Raw genomic sequence first — 18,695 nt, 5'->3', positions numbered from 1 at the left:
AGAAACAATAGGTTGCCAGCATCCTAGTGGCTATGAATTTGAAGAGTAAAAGAAGTAATTTGTGCCAGGCGGTGGTGGCTCATGCCACCTAGCACTCGGGAGGCAGAGGCAGGCAGATCTCTGTGAGTTCAAGGCCAGCCTGGTCTATAGAGCGAGTTTCAGGATAGGCTCTGAAAGCTACACAGAGAAACCCTGTTTGGGGGAGGATGTAATTTGTATAATATACTTAATATATCCAAAATATAGTAGCATATAATCATTGTTAGAATTATTAGGAATAGTTTGACATATTTTGTGTTGTTGCTGTCTTTCTAGTCTTAACATGTACTCATACCAGTCACTTTTCAAAGTACCCACACTGGGTCAGCAAGATGGTTTAATGGGTAAATGTGCTCGCCAATTTTAGCAGCTTCACATGGTGCCTCCACGTCCCGGGACAACCAGAATCTTAATGGCTTTTTACTATGTAAGGGAAGAAATACACAGATTTCAGAGTGGAACCCGATTTTCTTATTCTATTTTCACTTTTTCCAAGGTCATACAATAAATGCTAGAAGCGTTGTTCCTGTGAAATTTGTGTTTGTGGGCAGTCCGCCTAATCTGGAGCAATAACTCAAATTACTGTTGGTACCACCCCAAAATGTTAGCACGATTCTACTGCAAGGTGGCGCAACAGCTTTAAAACTGTTCCTGCAGGGTCGGGCTACTGTGTGAACAGCGCCTGGGGCCGGAACTAAATCCCTGTCCTCCGCTCTTAACTGGAAACACGCCCCGCCCCCGCCCCACCAAGCCCCGCCCTCGGTGCCGCCCACACAGCCCCGCCCAATGCCGGTACGGGGATGAAGCGACGCGCGCCGCTGGGAAGTGGGTGAGGAGCGCGGTTCGGGCCAGCAGCGGTGGAGAGAGGAGTGGCTGGGGCCTCTCGGCGGGGTCCTAAGCCACCGGTAGGCGCCCGCCCGCTGCGGGGCGACGGGGAAACGCGCACACAGCGCTCTGCCGCGGTAGATTGCGGGCCGGGGTCGCGGGTCTCGGAGCGCGCATGCGCGCCGGCGATCTGCTCTTGGAGCGAGTGGTTCTTTCAGAGGAAAGAATGGGTCTCCAGGATGTGTGCCTTGGGACTGCTGCCTAAACCGCCTGGCCAGTGACCGACCCCCTGACCCTGCTTCTGGGCAACAGCAAATCACTTTAGCTTTCTCATTTTTTTAAATTTACTTTCTTTATTAAACGCTTATTTGGTTATAAACATGGGAAGGAACCAACTCACTTTTCGCCACACCCAGAGCTTTCAGGCCTGCGTTTATGGCTGTAGTGTAGATATCAAGCACATAGAGATTAAAAGTACAAATGTGGTCTCAGCCAAGGAAAGTCGTTTTCAGTCTTATAGGTTAAAGTCCTCAAGCACCAGAAATAGAAAAACTGCAATTGAAACCAGAGGCCAGTTAAGCTCTGAAGGACTTGGTTGTTTTTGTGTAGGTTTTTGGGCTCGGGTAGTGGTGTGAGGTTTTTGTAGCCCGGGCTGGCCTGGAACTCGCTGTGTAGACAGGTTAAACTCCGATTTACCATCATTGGCTCCCGTGTATGACTGACTAACTTCTGCCTCCCGAGTGTCGTAGGCTTGTGATTTGTGCCTGAGTGTGTTCAACTACCTCACTTCTGGAAACAGAAGTTATATGGAGGGAGGATTTATTGCTATAATCTTCTGATAAGTCTGTGATAGAAAGCAACCTGGAAGACTTAGTATATTTGTTGGGTTGGTTTTGAGATAGTGTCTCACCGTGTACCCCTGGCTGGCCTGGAACCCGTGGTGAATATCTTCTACCCCAGCTACAGACCGGAAGTCCCGCTCCCCCCCTCCCCCTCCCCGCGCAGAGTTTGATCTGTGGTGTACCACTTATTTGTGGTTTAAACAGATACAGCAGTAAAACACCGTTTATCATTGTGGAACATCCAATAATTCATTCGTGATATTTTTCCTGTGATGAAAAAAAATATCACGTCTAAGTATAGCCCTCTCCCGTACCCCTCACCCTCTAGTCCAGGGCATTTAACAGGTTAGGCTGTCACCAGTCTTCCCTAAGACTGTGTTACACTCTTCATTGCTTGTGTAGTTAATGTGCAGCAAATGTATTAAAATTCCTGTTGCTTTGTATGGAGACTTTGAAGTCAGACTGTTTAACTATCCCTTTGGAGTCCTAAGCGCCTCCAGCATAGTAGGTCCAAAATGGCACAGGTCTTCCTCCTCTCTTCTGTTTCACCTTACCCCAGCCACACTCCTGTGCTTTAAAAAAAATAAATCAAAAAGGCTGTCCACGTGACTCCCAGGCCTTCCCTTTCCCTCTGAGAATTAGTATTACGTTATACAGTTCACACCAGAGCCCTCTCTCTTCCCTATTTGTTCCCCATGAATCTGTTACAGAAGATAGGTTAATTTTTTCTTTTTTTCCTTCCTATTTCGCCATGGTCACCGCCCTGTTGGATTTCATCATTTTCTCACCTTTTCTACTGTCAGAGTCCCATCTTTGAGCTGGCACGTTTGTGCCGTTTCCATCTAGTCCATTAACACTGTGACCCAACAGAGTGATTTTTCTGCTACGCAGATCTGACTGTGTCATTCTTTTTTGTTTGGTTTTTGTTTTTGTTTTTTGAAACAGGGTTTCTCCACGTATCTCTGGCTGTCCTGGAACTCACTCTGTAGACCAGGCTGGCCTTGAACTCACAGAGGTCCGGTCGCCTGCCTCTGCCTCCCGCGTGCTGGGACTAAAGGCGTGCGCCACCACTGCTGACTGTGTCGTTCTTTAAAACCATTCAGAGACAGACCATTAATTACCCTAAAGATAAAATTCATCGACAAAATTTGGCTTACAGTGGTTGACAGATAAATCTGCCCTACCAAACTGTTGTGGCCTCATTTCAACTGCTCAACTGAGTCTTTGTCTCATACAACACACGATTCCCTCTGCCCTGAATATTCAGTCTTCTCTCTGCCTAACACACTTCTAGTCGTCCTTCCACGCTTCCTCCCGTGGTCGTTCTGTGCGAGCTGGCAGAGCTCTTTCCATAGCTCGCCTCCTGCATTTGCTTAGGATGATAGTGGGTGGCCGTGACGGCAGGGATAACCCAGAGGAAGGAGAAACATTCTGTCTGTCTTCTTAGGGACTCATCAAATTAAACTGACAAGAAACGGATTACGGGTCCAAGAGGAGTTTTGTATATAAATACAAAGTGTTGGACCTAGGGGCTCATATGAACAAAGAGTGTTAAGTTGTGGGAAGATAATTAGACAAAGGAAAGGAGATTTGGGGGACCCAGCATTATTTGCCCAAGGTGCTTTCCTAGTAATGGAGAGGGAGCAGCATTCACTAATGGAATCAGTTGCCTTTGCAGAGGCAGAGTCAGTTCCTTTCAGTTCAGAACTCACTGTGTGCCAGAGCAGCATCCATTCACAAAAGTTGCTCTTGGCCTATCATAGTGACGATAGCTACTTTGAGTCAATATTGCATTTTAAAAGTAAATTGATTCTGTTTTGTGTTGCTTTTAAGAAAAGTGTTTTAGGCCGGGCGTTGGTGGCGCACACCTTTAATCCCAGTACTTGGGAGGCAGAGGCAGGTTGATCTCAGTGAGTTCAAGGCCAACCTGATCTACAAGAACTAGTTCTAGGACAGGCTCCAAAGCTACAGAGAAATCCAGTCTAAAAAAACAAACAAACAAACAAAAAAAAAAAACAAAGAAGAAGAAAGAAGAGGAGGAAAAGGAGGAGGAGAAGTGTTTTAGCAACCACCCCTCTTTCTAGTACATTTAAATGCACAATAAAGTCGCCTTATTTTGAGGTGGTCTTAAGGATAAGAAATGAACAGAATCCGACCTGTTGAAACAGGTGAACTACCACAGTTATGGGTACAGTTACGAAATTGTATAGCTCTTACAAGACCACAATGTAATTTTATTTTGTATATTTTAAATTGCAAAGATAAATGATAATTTAAAAATTAAAAGAAAATATACCATAATAAAAACATACATTTCACAATTAAATGTACTGGATACATAAAAATTTTAGGGGAATAAGCAAAAAAAAGGGGGGGTATGGTTGGTATTAAGTAAACTGATGGCCTAGACAAAAAAAAAAATAACCTTTAAAAATATAGCAAAAACCCTCTCGTTCCTGTGACTAACATCTAAAAGATTGGAGTGTCATCGCTGTGGAAGTGTTTGTGTATGTTGTACTTTATTGGTAATTTACATAATGATGGCTTATAAGACCCTGCCAGACATGTTTTCTGGAAACAAGATTGGATTTAAAAAAAAAAAAATCACTGCTAAAACACAATCTATCTTTTTGTTATTTTTTTTTCATTCTTCAAACTTGAGGAAAGGGGATTATTCACCAGAACATTACCTTACTACCCAAATGCCTCAACCTACACATTTTAAACTTTAAAAAAAAAAAATCACTATTGCTGCCTAGCTTCATTACTGAGAGAATATTGAGAAGACATTATTTTGGCAAATTAGATCTTAGATATGGCTTTTCAGCAGGATTTAAAGGATATTCCTAAATGATTCTGTTTTTTAAATGTAGTTTGGGAGCGGCAGCGGTGAAGGCGGGAGTGGGACCCTACTGCCGATGCCCAGCATGGACGATTACACGGTCCTGAGCGTGATCGGCCAAGGCTCCTTCGGCCGGGCTCTTCTGGTTCGGCAGGAAAGCAGCAATCAGAAGTTTGCCATGAAGGAAGTAAGACTTCCCAAGGTAACTGCTAACAGAATCAGCTCACAGTGAAAGTGAGCATACGACCTATATCGAGAAAGTTCTTGGGGTTTAACGAGTCATTTATCCTTTCCGCAGACATGTAATCGGCTTATTCGTGAGCTTTACAGAGGCTTGATGTATTTATTCTATGTGGTTGTTTGGCTAGGAAGATTAACAGAGAAGCAGTCAGAATGTTCCGATTGATCTCAGTGATCACAGTTTCCAGTTTTGTATGCCAGCAATGTGGAAAATCCGCCAAACCTAGTCAGGTGCAGTGTGGACGGCCAAAGAGCATAGAGGGCCATGAGGACCAGGTTAAAATGCAAAGCTTCAGTTGGTTACTAGGAAACCTACTCGGGGAACGTATTTGTTCTCCCCCCCTCATGGATTGCTTGTTAATGTGTATCATAATCGTCCTGTGTAAAAATTCATACTATGAGCATTAGTGATTTTTTGATCATTTTTTATAGAAATATATTTTAATGAAATTCTCAGAGTGCTAGGCATTTTCCCCAATGCATCACTTTTAAAACATATTTGTATTAATTCTTGGTTTTGGTGGTGGTGGTGGTGGTGGTGGTGGCGATAATCAATCCCTGGGCCTTGAGCACTGCTGGGAGAGGGCTCTACCACTAAGCCACATCACCAGGTCAAGTGTATGTGAAAATTAGTTTGCATTATGTATGTGAAGGAAAAAAAAAACATATGTTCCAATAGAGCCCAAGCTTGGTCAGCCCAATCATACAAAATAACCATAATCAAAAATCACTGCATATTTTGTTTCAGACTTTGAAAGCTTGAGCCAAAGTAGATATATAAACCTGCATGGAGCATTGAAGTCTCATATAAAACTATACAAAACATTAGTTTGAGGCTATTTTAAAACTGAGCATTGACTTTATAATTTAAAGGTTTTTTTTCCCAGTCTTTCTCTGATACACAGAAGTCTAGGAAAGAGGCTGTTCTGCTAGCTAAAATGAAGCACCCCAATATTGTTGCCTTTCAAGAGTCATTTGAAGGTAAATATGAATTCTCCCAGATATGCTTGTACCTGGATTTAATTCTTAACAACTGTGACTTTCCTAAGGAGTCTCCTGTGTGTTTTAGCTGAAGGGCATCTGTATATTGTGATGGAGTATTGTGATGGAGGGGACCTAATGCAGAAGATTAAACAGCAGAAAGGAAAGTTGCTCCCTGAAGATACGGTAAGAAACTGACTTACCTAGAACTCAAGCAGGGCAGGAACCTGGAGGCAGGAGCTGATGCAGAGGCCATGGAGGGTGCAGCTTACATGGCTTGCTCCCCATGGCTTGCTCAGCCTGCTTTTTATAGAACCCAGGACCACCTGCCCACAATGGGATGAGCTCTCCCCTGTCAATCACTAATTAAGAAAATGCTCTACAGGCCTGCCTTCAGCCCAGTCTTAGGGAAGCATTTCCTTAATTGGAGTTCCAAAGTTACACAGTTAGAATCTAATAAATAAAAAATAAATAAAATTGAATAAGTAATACTTAGAGATGGACGTGTAGCTCAGTGGTGGAGCATTTGCCCGGTATTTGCAAAGTCCTGGGTTCCATCCGCAGTGCTGTATAAACCAGGCTTGGTGATGCATGCCTGTAATCCCAGTATTTGGGAGGCAGAGGCAAAAGGCTCAGAAGTTCAAAGACATCCTTGGCAATGTAGCAAGTTTGAGGCCAGTCTGGGATACAGACTATCTCTTCCTTACCTCCCAAAAGACACAAAAAAGGAACTTATATTCAGTTGAAAAGAAGAAGAAAAATTTGGTGGACATTTCATTAAAATACTTACCTGAATCATACGTAAGATGGCAAAACATGGGAACCAGGCTTCTGAATTTCCTCAGATAATACTGAATTGTAGTTGAACTGTGTAGTTTTTATGCGTGTGTAATTCTCTTTTGATATCTTAGTAAATGAAGGCCTAGAAGTGATTCCTCAGAATTTGAGTTGACATCAGCTAGTTATTACATTTTTATAGGTGTTGCATACTATTTTCTTTTAAAATATTTTTATTCATTTTTTTAGACTTTTATACAATATATATATTGATCATATTTACCTCCAATTCTTCACCATAGATTCTATGTATACTTTTTTCTCCCAGATACTTAACTGGTTCGTACAAATTTGTCTTGGAGTAAATCACATTCACAAGAAACGTGTGTTACACCGAGATATCAAGTCCAAAGTGAGTATAAGGTGTTGATGATGGAAGTTACAAAATAATCCCACACTAGTTGAGAATTACATATAATAAAGGGTTATTTATTTAAGGGAGACTCACAGATCACTGTCCTAGATCACAGTCCTCTGCACAAACAGTGAACAGGAACCGAGTCTAGCAGCTGGAGGCAAGAGCCAGAAGCAAGAAAGAAAGGACATGCTTTACAGCTGCATTTTAGTATAAGAGAGACCATGCCCAAGTGGGCTGGTGTCTTAAAGGCTATTGGCCAAAGGAGCTTCAAAAGCAAGGTGTTTGGGGGTCTGGGGAATAAAGAAAATGATTTTGTTGTCTTTTTTTTTCTATTACTATTTCTTTTTGGGACATTGTATTTAGTTTAGAAAATTTTGCCAATATAATACTTTTTAATATTGACTCTTTTAATGAAAAAAAAATTTAGCTGGGTGTGGTGGTACATGCCTTTAATCCCAGCAGTTGGGAGGCAGAGGCAGGTGGATCTCTGAGTTTGAAGCCAGTCTGGTCTATAGAGTGAGTTCCAAGACAATCAGGGCTACATAGAGAAACCCTGTCTCAAAAGACAAAAGGAAACAAAGAATACCCTCACCTTATTGAGGTAAAATTGACAAAATGTTATATATTTATAGTATACAATATGGTATTTTAATATACATACAAGTATGCAATTGTAACATGATTAAGTCATGCTAATTGATGTGTCTGTGATCTTATTTAATGTTTTAGATTTACTTTTATTAAGTGTGTGGGTGGGTGGGTGTGGGTACTATGCATGAGAGAGTATAGATGGCCAAGAAGCCCTGGGCTTCAGATTTCATGGAGCTGTAGTTACAGATAGTTGTGGACCACCTGTTGTTTCCTGGGAACCAAATCTAGGTCCTCTGGAAGAGCAACAAGTGCTCTTAACCACTAAGCCATCCCTCCATACCCTCCCCTTCTGAACATTTAAAACCTACACTTCAACCAGCCATGGTAATAACTGCCTGTGATCCCAGCCCCTGGGAGGGTGAGGCAGGAGGATTTCTAGTTTGAGGTCAGCACAGACCACTTGAGTCAGATCCCTATCACAGAAAAATAAATAAATAAAATCTACTCTTTTAGTAATTCTCAAGAATATTATATATTGTCAGGCAGTTGTGGCAAAGCCTTTAATCCCAGCACTCAGGAGGCAAAGGTAGGCAGATTTCTGTGAGTTCGAGGCCTGTCTGATCTACAGAGTGAGTTCCAGTAGATTTTAGGACTTTCTTGTCCTACGTAAAACTTTATGTTCTTTGATCTAGAATTTATACCAACCAAATAAAATAGCATATGTAAAAAGGAGTTAAACCTCTTTTGACATCTAGGTGAATGTGAGCCTTTTAATGCCCACTGAATAAATGCATGTGTTCTCAGATAGGAAGTGGTCAGCACCTGTCCCAGCCACTGAGTTACCAACAAAGGCTCCCACCGATTGGATCTGATGCTACCTGACATTTGCTTGTTAGATTTCAAAGCATGCATCCTGAATCTCCAGGCAGAGGAGTGTGCAGCTGTTTTAAGAGGGGGGTCTTGCTATTTCTTTTGTTTTCTCTGGGACCCAGCTGTCAGTATTTCTACCCTTATCCCCACCATCAGCGGGCTTTGAAAGCTGCCCTGGAGACCGCGGCCTTATGTTGGGATGATCAGGGCATCTATATTCTTCTTTTTCAATGTAGAATGTCTTCCTCACCCAAAATGGAAAAGTGAAGCTGGGAGATTTTGGCTCCGCCCGTCTTCTCTCCAGGTATGTACCTGTCCACATGAGGGAGAGCTGAACAGCCATTTTCAGAAGAGCTTTGGAGTCACTTTGTCTTTCTGTGGTTTCAGTCCCATGGCCTTTGCATGTACGTACGTGGGAACGCCTTATTATGTGCCTCCAGAAATTTGGGAAAACCTGCCCTATAACAATAAAAGGTGGGTAGTGTCCTTATTTGGATAGTGTTGGGCATTTGGCGGGAGGGGCTCCAGCCTGCAAACTGATGCTGGAATCTGGTGCAGATACACAGAGCTTATTTGCTTAGAGATTTTGTTTGAGTTATCTCGTGTGAGTGTCTATGTGAGTGTGTACACACGTGCCACGGACTGTGTAGAGAGGTCAGAGGACACCCTTTTGGAAATTGGTTCTCCTGCCTTGTTGAAGGAGGGGGCTACCTCTTTGGTCGTCTCTGCCGCTGCACTGCATCCCCTGGGCCAGCTGACCCATGAGCTCCTAGTCGGTGCTACCATCTCACTTTCCATCTTGAGGCCGGAGTGCCGAGATCACAGATGTGTGCACCTGACTTTCTTGCGTGCATTCTGAAGGTCAAAATCAGATGGCCAGTCTTGTGGGGCAAGTGTTTGACCAGCCGAGCCACCTTCCCCACTCTGCTTTCTAAAGATCAGCTTGGGGCCTTGGTGTATGCAGTTCATGAGTAGAATAATTTTGCCTAGCACGTGTCTTGGATTTGATTACCAACACCACAGAAGTAAAATGTCATAAAAAAATAGATCTTAAAGTCACATGGAATCTGTATTCTCAGGAACCCAGAGGAAAGTCCTGGTTTTCCAACCATTGTCATCATAGCTGTGAGGGCCTAGTTGACAAAAGAAGGTTCAGCAGTCAGTAAGGGTGGTCTGAGTTAGGTGCCTGGTTCCAGACTTGTTGTTTATGCTTTTAAGAGTCCCTGTATCCATCCATCAAATGAGAGCACTGGGGATGGGAAACAGACAGTCAAATCCCCTGTATCCATCCATCAGATGAGAGCACAGGGATGGGAAACAGACAGTCAAATCCCCTGTATCCATCCATCAGATGGAAGCAGACAGCAAATCTCCTGTATCCATCCATCAGATGAGAGCACCGGGGATGGGAAGACAGTCAAATCCCCTGCATCTGTCCATCAAATGAGAGCACTGGGAAGCAGATGGCAATAATTTTTAAGGTCCATGGGAAGTTCCGATATAGCCACACTTGGAAACCACTAGGTTGTAGCAAATCATCATAAGTGCTGCATCAGCACTGGGTTGATGATGATTGAAGAGCTTATGTTTTGCAGTGTGATTTTTAAAAATATATAAGCGATATATATATATATATATATATATATATATATATATATATCCATTGTTCCCATGATGGATGAGCAGGCATGAGTAGAAATAGAGGCAGAGGAAGGATGTGGAGGGCTGCGAATTGAACTCAGAAGTAGACTAGTTGCCTAGTATGCATTGCCCTGGGTTCTATCCCCAGCACTGGAAACTAAAAGAAAATAGTAACAATAAAGAAAGAAGGAAAGAGAATGAGAGAAACCACATTTTAATTATTCTTTGTATTTATTTAAAATTTTTATTTAAAAAATATTTTTAAAAAATTTATTTGATATGTATGGATGTTTTGCCTGCATGTCAGTATACCACATGTGAGCCTGGTACACACAGAGACCAGAAGAGAAGATCTCGTGGAACTGGAGTTAGAGGTCATTGTGATGCACTGTGAACCTGGGTCATCTATAATATGAGCAACAAGTGCTCTTAGCCACCGAGACATTTTTCAGACTGTTGTATTGGGATTTACCAGTTGATAGATTCCATACACAGTTTGGTATTCTGCCTTTTCCTTTGTTCCATATTTATTTTCTCATAGGGATGCATGTTTCCTTGTATGTGTACGTATGCATGTGTGTGTCTGTGCAGGTACATGTCTCTGTGTAGGACAAGCTTGGGCATCATGCCTCAGGCACCGCCCACTTCCTTTTGAGGCAGGGTTTCTCATTGGAACTCTCCAACCTTGATGACCCGATGGCAGTAGAAGAATAGACTCCTGCGAGTTGTCCTCTGACCTCCACATATACCCTGTGGCCCACGTGTGTGCTCATACATATACAAAAATAAATTAAGTGCAATAAAATAAGATAAAAATGCATGTATTACTATGATAATAGAGCATAACAGTTTTTGCAATGCTGTCTCTTTATGCTTCTAGTGACATTTGGTCCTTGGGATGCATTCTGTACGAACTCTGCGCTCTGAAGCATCCAGTAAGTATGGTGCCAGACCAAAGGGCCACTTGTCAGTCCTGCTAAGACCTGAGAGATGTGCCAGATTTCTACTGGGGTTCACTTCCCCAGGAAGAATTTATTATAAAAGTTTCTGTTTGTCCCCTCTTTATCTTTGCGTGGAGCCCTTCTGTAGTTCTGTGCCAACAGGAAAAGCCTATTAGAGGCTGTAATTCTATATGTAGCTCTCCTCCTCCTCTTTCTTTTAAATATAACATAATATTTGCCATTGTAGCCATTTTCAAGTTCACAATTCAGGGGCATGAATTATATTCAAGATATTAATTACACTCATGTATTCATTAATTATACTCAAGATATTCATTAATTACATTTGTGATATTCATTGGTTACGTTCACAGTATTATAACTACATTTATGATCTTCATTAATTATATTAATTATATTGATTAATTATATTCATGATATTATATCCTGATACTGCTGTCGTTTGTGGGGCTTTTCCATCACACCAAACAGAAACTTTGTTCTTAGGAAATCATGGCTCTATATTTCTTTCTTTCCCAGCTTGAGAGAACTTCTAATTTTTTTTATAATTTATTTAACTTTTATTTTATGTGCATTGGTATAAAGATGTCAGATCCCCCGGAACTGGAGTTACAAACAGCTGTGAATCGCCATATGGGTGCCAGGAATTGAACCCGGGTCCTCTGGAAGAGCAGCCAGTGCTCTTAACCTCTGAGCCATCTCTCCAGCCTCTAATCTCTCTGTCTCTATGAATTTGTATATTCTATATATCTTTTTTTTTTTAAACATTTATTTATTATGTATACAGTGTTCTGTCTGTATGCTTGCTGGCCAGAAGAGGGCACCAGACCTCATTACAGATGGCTGTGAGCCACCATGTGGTTGCTGGGAATTGAACTCAGGACCTTTGGAAGAACAGTCGGTGCTCTTAACCTCTGAGCCATCTCTCCAGCTCCTATTCTATATATCTTACGTAATACAATTCTATGGTATTTATCCTTTTTAAAGATTCATTTATTTTATTTCTTGTATATGAGTGTTTGGCCTGCATGTATTTGCACCACATGTATGCCTGGTGCCCAGCGAAGGTAGAAGAGGGTGTTAGATAGTCCAGAACTGGAGTTATAGATGGTTGTAAGCCATTATACAGGTACTGGGAATTGAACCTGGGTCCTCTACTGATGGGGAAACCTCAGCTGAGGTTCTCTCTTACCCACTGGACCTTGTGCCTAGTTGACAAAAACTAACCAATACACTTAACTTTTTTTTTAAATTAAAACATCTTTTGAGAATTTTATATATGAGTGCTGTATTTACCTTTCTACCCCTCCCTATATGCAGCCTTCAATTCCTCCTGTGTCTCCCCAACTCCATGTAAAGTTCATGTCCATATTCTACTATTATTATTTTTATTCTATTATTATTATCATCATATCACCAACGTCTCTGACTCCAGTTCTTGGTGATTTAACACCTGATCCCTTTGGGCACCTGAACATTCTCTCTGTCTGTCTCTCGCATATGCACACATAATAAAAATAAACCTTAAAAAATAAATACACTTTCAAAAAGAGAACAGCTCAAAGAACTTTTTAAAATGCCAAGGCCTCAGCCCACTCCACACACCTGAATCAGAATCTCCAAAGAGTTCTCGAATTTGTGTTTTTAAAGTAGGCGATTCTGGTTTTTTTTGTTTTTTTTTTTTTTTGTTTTTTTGGGTTTTTTTTTTTGGCTTTTTGAGACAGGGTTTCTTTTTTTTTTTTTTTTTTTTTTTTTTTTTTTTTTTTTTTTTTGGTTTTTCGAGACAGGGTTTCTCTGTGGCTTTGGAGCCTGTCCTGGAACTAGCTCTTGTAGACCAGGCTGGTCTCGAACTCACAGAGATCCGCCTGCCTCTGCCTCCCGAGTGCTGGGATTAAAGGCATGCGCCACCACCGCCCGACCAAACTAGGCGATTCTGAAGTGTGTCCCAAGTTGGGGACCGCTGTTGCTCGGAAGCCACCCTGAGTTTACGCGTGCCAGGCCAGCACTGACAGACACCGGTCTCCATGTGGAGGCTGTGATGTTCATGTCCACCTTCCTCCAAAGCACCTGAGGCTGTGAACCGTCCTTAAGGGCATCCGTGGAAGGAAGGGACCCAACAGCAGCTGCCTTTGCAAAACAAACATAGCTCATGAAATATGAATTTACTTCAGCTGATATTTCTTATTTCCATATTTTCTTTCCATATACCTGATTTTTAAAGCTTCACTTTTACCTTTCAGTTTCAGGCAAATAGTTGGAAAAACCTTATCCTGAAAATATGTCAGGGGCCCATCCCCCCACTGCCAGCTCTGTATTCCGATAAGCTTCACTTCCTTGTCAAGCAGATGTTGAAAAGGAGCCCTTCCCAGCGCCCCTCTGCTACCACCCTGCTGTGCAGAGGCGGTTTAGTGCCGCTCGTCCCGAAGTGCTTACCCCGGGAGGTATGACAGGAGTGTCTCTCATTGGCTCTAGCGTGGTAGCACGTGTTTTTAACTTAACTGGCGGTGGGCATGGGCATACAGCGGTGTTCATGGAGATGTCGCAGGACATCTCGGCTCTGTCCTTTCATCTTTAACGGGTCCAGTGACCTCGGGTTATCAGGCTTGGCAGCAGGTGCTTTTAACCGTTGCGCCATCTCACTGGCCCTAAACTTGTATCTCTTAAGCTTAATTTACTCAAACATGCCTGTAAAGACTCACGTAATTCGGAGGTGTATTTAAAATGTAAACCTCTTTTCTCTCTTCCCCTTCCACAGCTCCCTCCAGTAGCTTCAACACTCTCCCGCACTGGGGTTGAGCCTGGGGTTTCACTTACGGTGGGCAGAGTCTAGTGATCATCACAGCTGTCTGTGTTTGTATCACTGTTATATTATATTATATATATTATATACTATATATTATATATAATTATATTATATCATAATGTTATTTGACACCCCACCTTTCTTTCCTTGCTAAGGATCAAGTTTGGACTGTGGTTTTGGGGCAACACTGGCCTCACGTTGGCAGGCCTGCCTTAGCCCCCCAAGTATCCAGGATGATACTCCTCTCCTTACGTTTGCTTTTATGTGGCATCTTTGTTTTCCAACTTTAAGTGCTCTTGTGTTGAAGAGCACTATAAGTATATGACCTTATGGTGGTGTCCAAAGCAAAGTGTCTTTCTTTAGCTGGGCCTGGGTATGCTGGCTAGTAATCCCTGCTGTATGGGCTAAGACAGGAGTCTTGGGGCATAGAAAAGTGTTTTTCACGTCTTTAAATGCTCATCTTTAAATCTCAGATCATCAGAGAATATGGAGAGCAGATACTGGATGAAACCAAACTATCTGAGCCCAAGAAACCAAAAAAAGAAGGTAAGAATTTTTCAAGTGTGTTTTTAAAAGTATCATAAAAAGAAGAAAATATAATTTCCACCGGGCGGTGGTGGCACACACCTTTAATCTCAGCACTCAGGAGGCAGAGACAGGCAGTTTGAGGCCAGCTTGGTCTACAGAGCGAGTTCCAGGACAGCCACAGTTGTTATGCAGAGAAACCCTGTCTCCAAAAAAAAAAAAAAATCAAAACCAGTAATTTTCAATTTTTTTGCTTCTTTAGACAGAGTTTCCTTCAGATCCTATACTGTTGACGAAATAGTATGTTTTCCCAGTGAGAAATCACCACACACTTAGATTAATTAGATTAATTAAGTTAATTAGTAATGGTCCATGGCTGGTTTGGGTGATGCATGAAAAGGACCCGGCCTCAAAGGGGAAATGGTATCAGCTTTGATCTATACTGTTCCACATACTCTCTTTGGGGTCCCAGCCTCAGGTCACACTCGAACAGTTTAAACAGAGATAGGAGACTTCGTGTCTGGCCACTCGGGCAGATGGGAGACTGACACAGCAAAGATATTGCCAGAAGAATTTAAATGTACCACTATTGTTCTTTCTGAATTGTCTGAATTGTTGTTACCCAGGGTCATCCTGCCCACCTGGCAGAATTCTGCTTTTTCTGCTAAGAGCACAGAGGACTTAATGGCAGACCAGGACTTGATTACATTGTCACCCTGTGCTGCCCCCTTATAAGCCTAATGGAGGTTCTAAGTCTGGGTTGTCTCCTTTTGTTAGGGGAATGGAGCCTAATTGGAGGTCAGTCCTAGTGAACAGAGAATAACAGACTTTCTGAGCTGGAAAGAGACGAGAAATACTTCTGCCTTGTTAGGGTACAGTTTAGATGCGGGTGAATGACAGAACGAAACTGTTGACCCTCCTCCTCTTCCCCATTTGAGCATCAGGTAGCCCATCAGCGCCCCAGAAGAACGCCACTCCAGAAAGCCCTCACAGGCAGCAGTGGGAGAGCCATGTTCCCGGTCCAGCTCTAGCAGCTTTGGAAAAGGCACCCATCCTTACCTCCAGTTTCACAGCCGAGGATGACAGAGGTTAGCACCATCATCGTCCCTTGGGGTCTGGTTTCAGATACCAAAGTTCATGCGTGCTCAGGTGCCTCATGGAAAAGGCACTCAATGCCCACGTCCTCCTGTATATGTTAACCTCTAGACCATGTGTTCATAAATACTGTGTAAATAGTTGCCACACTGCACTGATTATGTGCATATGTGAATATGTTTAACACAGACTTAGCTTTTATTTTTTAATTTTAATTGATATTGTGTGTGTGTGTGTGTGTGCATGCGCGCGTGTGTATGACTATATGTGCATATATGTATGAAGCCAGAAGAGGAGCTGGAGTGACATGCATTTGTGTGCTTTCCATTGTGGGTGCCAGGATCTGAACTCTGGTCCTCATAATTGAGCAATGTGTGCTCTTAACAACTGAGCCATCTCTCCAGCTCTATTCTTAACTTTTAAAAAATATCTTAAGATCCAAAAATTTGGAGCCCAGGATATACAGGGAAAGTCAGACCGAACACTCTCCAGTAGGATTCACCATGCTAGGGTTTTAGTTTATATCTCCCTGCAGCTGACATTGGGGGTTTTTCATGTAGCGAGTGAACTGGATTTTCAGTGAGCGTCAAATATAGTCATAACTTTGCTTGAAATATGATAGACACTGGAAATTTTTTTTTTAACCTGGTCCTATGTCCCTCCTTACAACCAGGTGGCTCTGTAATAAAGTACAGTGAAAATCGTGCCCGTCAGCAGTGGCTCAAAGAGCCCCCCGAGACCTTGCTGTCAATGCTGAAGGGTGCTGATCTCAGCCTGGCGTTCGAAACGTACACAATATATAGACCAGGTAATGTTCACCTATTATATGACCATGAGGACTCTTGGGCTTTTAAAATATATGGTAAAACATGAATAAATTGACCATGTTAATAATTCTTTAAAGATTTATTTTTATTCGTGTTGTCCATTGTCTGTGTGAATGTACACTACATGTGTGCAGGTGCCCAGGGAGCCCAGAAGTTGGGGGGATCAGATCCCTGGATCTGGGAGTAATAGGCCGTTGTGAGTCACCATGTAGGTGCTGGGAAGCAAACTCAGGTCCTCTGGAAAAGCAGCAAGTGTCTTTACCCCTCATCTTCACTCTCCCTGCGTGTCCAGTTCAGTAGTTTTACACTGATGCATTTTCTTACGTAGCCAGCTCCAGATTCTGTTTCTTGGCAAAGCTGGAGCTGTACACATTAAATCAGAGCCCCATTCTTTCCTCCTCAACTCCCTGTGATTTGTAAAACTGGTGCAGGAAAGCCGATGTTGCAAGAGAGTTCGTTATATTTGTTTATTTGACGGATGTTTATTGAGTGGCGAATATATAGATGATTAAAATGAAAAGAGGACTGGTGTCTAGCCAGCAGTGGTGTGCTCTGTGCAGCATGCGCAAGGCCCTGAGCTAACTCTTAGACCTTTTTATTATTTGAGACAGGATCTCCTCAAATTGCTCAGACTGTACTGTAGATTCCTTTTTTACAAGTTTTTAGAGTATTTTTCTCCGCTCTCTTCGAGAAAGTATTGCTTTAAAATTTAATCCACATTCTGCTACTTCCTGAATCTATTGTCTACCCAAATCCTGATGAGTAAATACTGTTGAAGTTGGCTGGCTTCCCCAGACACTATGGCTCTGCTCTGTAGTCCTAACATATGGGAGACTGACGAAGAGCAGCCTAGGAGATCAAGTCCAGCCTAGGCAACATGGTGAGACCCCATTTAAAAATATACAGAAAAACTGTCATACTTTCTGTTGCTATTCCCCTGAAGGTACAGAAGGATCCTTGATAGGTCCCCTTTCTGAAGAAACAGCATCAGACAGTGTCGATGGTGACCATGAATCCGTCATTCTGGATCCGGAGAGATTTGAACCTCGGCTGGACGAGGAAGACACGTACGTTGTAACAGACCTAGAATGCTGTAGCTGGGGAATGGAGCCTGTATGCGCACACACGCCGCATCGTACCACAGTAATTTCAGATGGTAATAGCTATACTGCTTTCCATCCCGAAGGAGCACTTCTCTTTGCTCCTATGTGGTGGGCAACACCCACATTTTACTATGACACCCTGGCTGCACGTAGTATGTTTTCAGTCTGGACTTGTTTTTGTTTCTGAATTTTGAGGCACTTAGGCTCCTCCTGCACCTGCTTTCAGGTGTTGGGATTATATGAGTGTGAAAATATATATATTCATTTTATAATACATTTTTTAATGTTAAAAATACCCACAGTGATACATTTTGGGGAGAACTAACATTTTTTCCTCTGCTCAATTACCTTATGGGATTGAGCTTTCAACGGTTTAGATAGCACATGGTGGAATTCTGCGTTGAACCCATCAAGAAGTAAACACCACGAGTCTAATACAGTGGCTTATCATCCAAACCGTCTCCACAGGGACTTTGAGGAAGATGATGAAAACCCTGACTGGGTGTCAGAACTAAAGAAACACGTGGGATGGAAGGACACGCCTGACGGAAACCCCGCGGAGCATGTGCCTGAGCCATGTGGGGGAGACACTGATGCCTGGAAACGGGGTGACGACTGAGAAAATGTACCACAAGCTTAAATAACAACCCAGAGCCCTTGTGAGCTTTTTTTTAACACAAGGGAGGTCTAGAGATGCTGTGTCCTTGCATTCTGGTAGAGCAGAGGTGAAATGCTAGCCTGCTGGCTAACGCTGTGTGTGATAATAGAAAGTTACTTTGCTTCTGTGCTCCCTCGTTTTCTCAACTATCCAGGGAGAATAACAATGCCTACCTCATAAGAACGCTGACCAAGACTGTTATAGCAACCCATGTGTTTGTATCCACGGTTACTATGTGACACTCGGATGTTTCCTAAAGTGATCTAAATATATTAAATTGTGACATAAAAATGTGTGTTCTTTGTCAATAACACCCGACTTGGGGATGCTTCAAAATGATTTTCAGTGATGTTACCAGCTGCCAGCAGTCCTTAAATGTTCCTCGTAGGCTTTACAAAAAAACAGGGGGTCAGGGGGTCAGCCATAAGATGAGTGGAACGGGCTCCCAGAAGATTGTAGTCCTGGACCTGAGGCAGGAATACAGCCAAAGAGATACGATGGATGTCAGAAACTAGAAAGTGTTCTAGAAAGCGGCCCACAGTGCACACACATGGACCCTCATTGTGTATTATCTCATTCAACGCTATGACACTTTAGAGAAAGGAGAATCTTTCCCCAATGAGGAAACCGACTTCCCCTGACCCCGGATGATGGAG

At 42.7% G+C, this 18,695-nt stretch overlaps 1 protein-coding gene across 5 annotated transcripts; it reads left to right on the top strand.

Moving 5' to 3' along the window:
• The first annotated feature begins 817 nt into the window (after positions 1 to 817).
• Positions 818 to 18,330, top strand: Nek3 (NIMA related kinase 3). 5 transcript variants are annotated; one of them, XM_075986297.1, is made up of 14 exons: positions 818 to 868; positions 4,580 to 4,750; positions 5,676 to 5,769; positions 5,858 to 5,955; positions 6,875 to 6,958; positions 8,662 to 8,729; positions 8,813 to 8,899; positions 10,947 to 11,001; positions 13,269 to 13,469; positions 14,305 to 14,377; positions 15,295 to 15,444; positions 16,125 to 16,259; positions 17,222 to 17,345; positions 17,850 to 18,330. In XM_075986297.1, the coding sequence occupies exons 2-14, from the start codon at positions 4,625 to 4,627 to the stop codon at positions 17,998 to 18,000; spliced, it is 1,446 nt and encodes a 481-aa protein (XP_075842412.1). In that variant the 5' UTR covers positions 818 to 868; positions 4,580 to 4,624; the 3' UTR covers positions 18,001 to 18,330. The 5 variants fall into 5 exon arrangements, with proteins under 5 accessions (XP_075842412.1, XP_075842413.1, XP_075842411.1 ...); XM_075986298.1 differs by having other exon boundaries at positions 829 to 944; positions 15,301 to 15,444; XM_075986296.1 differs by having other exon boundaries at positions 829 to 944.
• The last annotated feature ends 365 nt before the right edge of the window (positions 18,331 to 18,695 follow it).

Source organism: Microtus pennsylvanicus, chromosome 9 (genome assembly GCF_037038515.1).
Source record: "Microtus pennsylvanicus isolate mMicPen1 chromosome 9, mMicPen1.hap1, whole genome shotgun sequence".
NCBI lineage: Eukaryota > Metazoa > Chordata > Mammalia > Rodentia > Cricetidae > Microtus > Microtus pennsylvanicus.
Note: the sequence above shows the minus strand (reverse complement) of the source record. Positions and strands in the feature narration are given on the sequence as shown.

What these genes read in the sequence shown, in the direction of transcription:
- Nek3 (XM_075986297.1), top strand. Translation starts at nt 4,625, where the DNA reads ATGCCCAGCATGGACGATTACACGGTCCTGAGCGTGATCGGCCAAGGC. An exon ending in CTGCCCTATAACAATAAAAG is followed by an intron (nt 8,900 to 10,946) that starts GTGGGTAGTGTC and finishes TTATGCTTCTAG; the next exon opens with TGACATTTGGTCCTTGGGAT. An exon ending in CAAGAAACCAAAAAAAGAAG is followed by an intron (nt 14,378 to 15,294) that starts GTAAGAATTTTT and finishes TCCCCATTTGAG; the next exon opens with CATCAGGTAGCCCATCAGCG.